The sequence below is a fragment of the Mus pahari genome, chromosome 2 (assembly GCF_900095145.1).
Source record: "Mus pahari chromosome 2, PAHARI_EIJ_v1.1, whole genome shotgun sequence".
In the NCBI taxonomy this organism is placed as follows: Eukaryota; Metazoa; Chordata; class Mammalia; order Rodentia; family Muridae; genus Mus; species Mus pahari.
Genome location: NC_034591.1, coordinates 49,923,266 through 49,925,054, shown reverse-complemented (window position 1 = coordinate 49,925,054; position 1,789 = coordinate 49,923,266). Strand labels below are relative to the sequence as shown.

General features: G+C 45.1%; 1 protein-coding gene across 1 annotated transcript in view; it reads left to right on the top strand.

Moving 5' to 3' along the window:
- Zc3hc1 (zinc finger C3HC-type containing 1) overlaps nt 1–1,789 on the top strand; it is a 25,115-nt gene that overhangs the window by 7,311 nt on the left and 16,015 nt on the right. Inside the window, exon 3 of the mRNA XM_029535266.1 lies at nt 1,223–1,377. Coding sequence (XP_029391126.1) covers nt 1,223–1,377 — 155 coding nt within the window. The remainder of the gene's footprint in view (nt 1–1,222; nt 1,378–1,789) is intronic.

Below are 1,789 nucleotides of genomic sequence, written 5' to 3'. Positions count from 1 at the left end.
ACTCCAGAAGAGGGCATCAGATCTTGTTACAGATGGTTGTGATTCACCATGTGGTTGCTGGGATTTGAACTCAGGACCTTTGGAAGAGCAGTCAGTGCTCTTAACCACTGAGCCATCTCTCCAGCCCGTTTACAGACATCTTTAACACCAATTGTAGTGCATACAGTGCTTTCATCTGGCTTCTGTACACTGCATGCACAGTGTACAAACATACATGCAGCCAAAACATATGTAAGTCTTTAAAAAAAAATAAAAATAAAAATGATCTTTAGTAGCTGGATTAATGGCTCACACCTTTAGTCTAGAAGGATTTCCAGGAGTTTGTGGCCTGCCTGGACTACAGATTGAACTCTACTCCAAAAATAACTCTGCGAGGCTAAGGAGAAGACTCTGGATGAAAAAGCTGCAGCATGAACATGAAAGCCAGAGTTGGGGTTCCAGAACCCACATAAAAGGTGGTGGAAGTGGCAGTGTCCCTGTAATCCCAGGAAGCAGAAGTGGGGTCCCTGGGGCTAGCTGGCCAGCCAGCATAAATGCTTATGCACCATGGGAATCACGTGCGTGCCTGGTGTCCACAGATGTCAGAAGGGGTTATAAGCGCCCCTGGAACTGGAGCTACAGATGGGTTTTGAGCTACTGTGTGGGTGCTGGGAACTGAACCTCAGCCCTCTGCAAGAGCATCAAGTGCACTTAACCTCTGAGCTGTCTGTCCAGCCCCACCAGACTAGCTCAGATGGCAAACTCCAGGCTCAAAGAGACACTTGTGCCTCAGTGTAAAGTAGGCAACAATTGAGGAAGATACTCGATGTCCACCTCAGGCTTCCACATATATGTGTGCCCCATACATGCAAGCATGTACACATGTGATGTCTATAGTACATACACAGAAAAACTAAAAGACTGCCATTTTCTTTACTATGTGCTTTTGATGAATGTATTCCTATGTTTGTTAAGAATGTGTTCAAGGGCTGGTGAGATGGCTCAGCGGGTAAGAGCACCCGACTGCTCTTCCAAAGGTGCAGAGTTCAAATCCCAGCAACCATATGGTGGCTCACAACCATCCTTAACAAGATCTGACTCCCTCTTCTGGAGTGTCTGAAGACAGCTACAGGGTACTTTCATATAAAAAAAAAATTTTTAAAAAAAAAAAAAAAAAAAAGAATGTGTTCAAGTTTTAATTGTGCTTGGTTTTCATATACATGGCTTTCCTTAACACAAGTACTCTTTGAAATGGGCAGGGAAGCCCCCTGAGCTGTCTCCACTTATCTGCGCAAAATACGGTTGGGTCACAGTTGAATGTGACATGCTCAAGTGCTCCAGCTGCCAGGCTTTCCTCTGCGCCAGTCTGCAGCCCACATTTGACTTTGGCAGGTGTAAGTAGAAAGTCCAGGTTACATTTCCCTCCACATTGGAAGGTACACTGGGGCTGGTGACAGAGCCAGTGGTAGAGCACAAGCCTAGGATGTGCAGGGGGCTGGACTGGCCGTGTGATATGGTGACGTCTCCATGTTTTCACCCTGTGGCCTCGGTTGCTCTCTGCACTGGACCTGACTTTGTGTGTTCTAGATGGACTTGGAAGACCCTGCCTTTCAAGTTGCACGGCATCCCTTCTTTGCAAACAAGGGTCTGTGTTTTTAGAGATAGGGTTTCTCTGAGAGCTAGGATTAAAGGTGTATGCCACTATACCTGGCCTATTTTTATATTTTTTATAGTATCCTAATTATTTAAATGTATGTGTGGTTAAGTTTGGTCTCTAAAAGAGGCTTGGCTTTTTTTTTTTTTTTTTTTT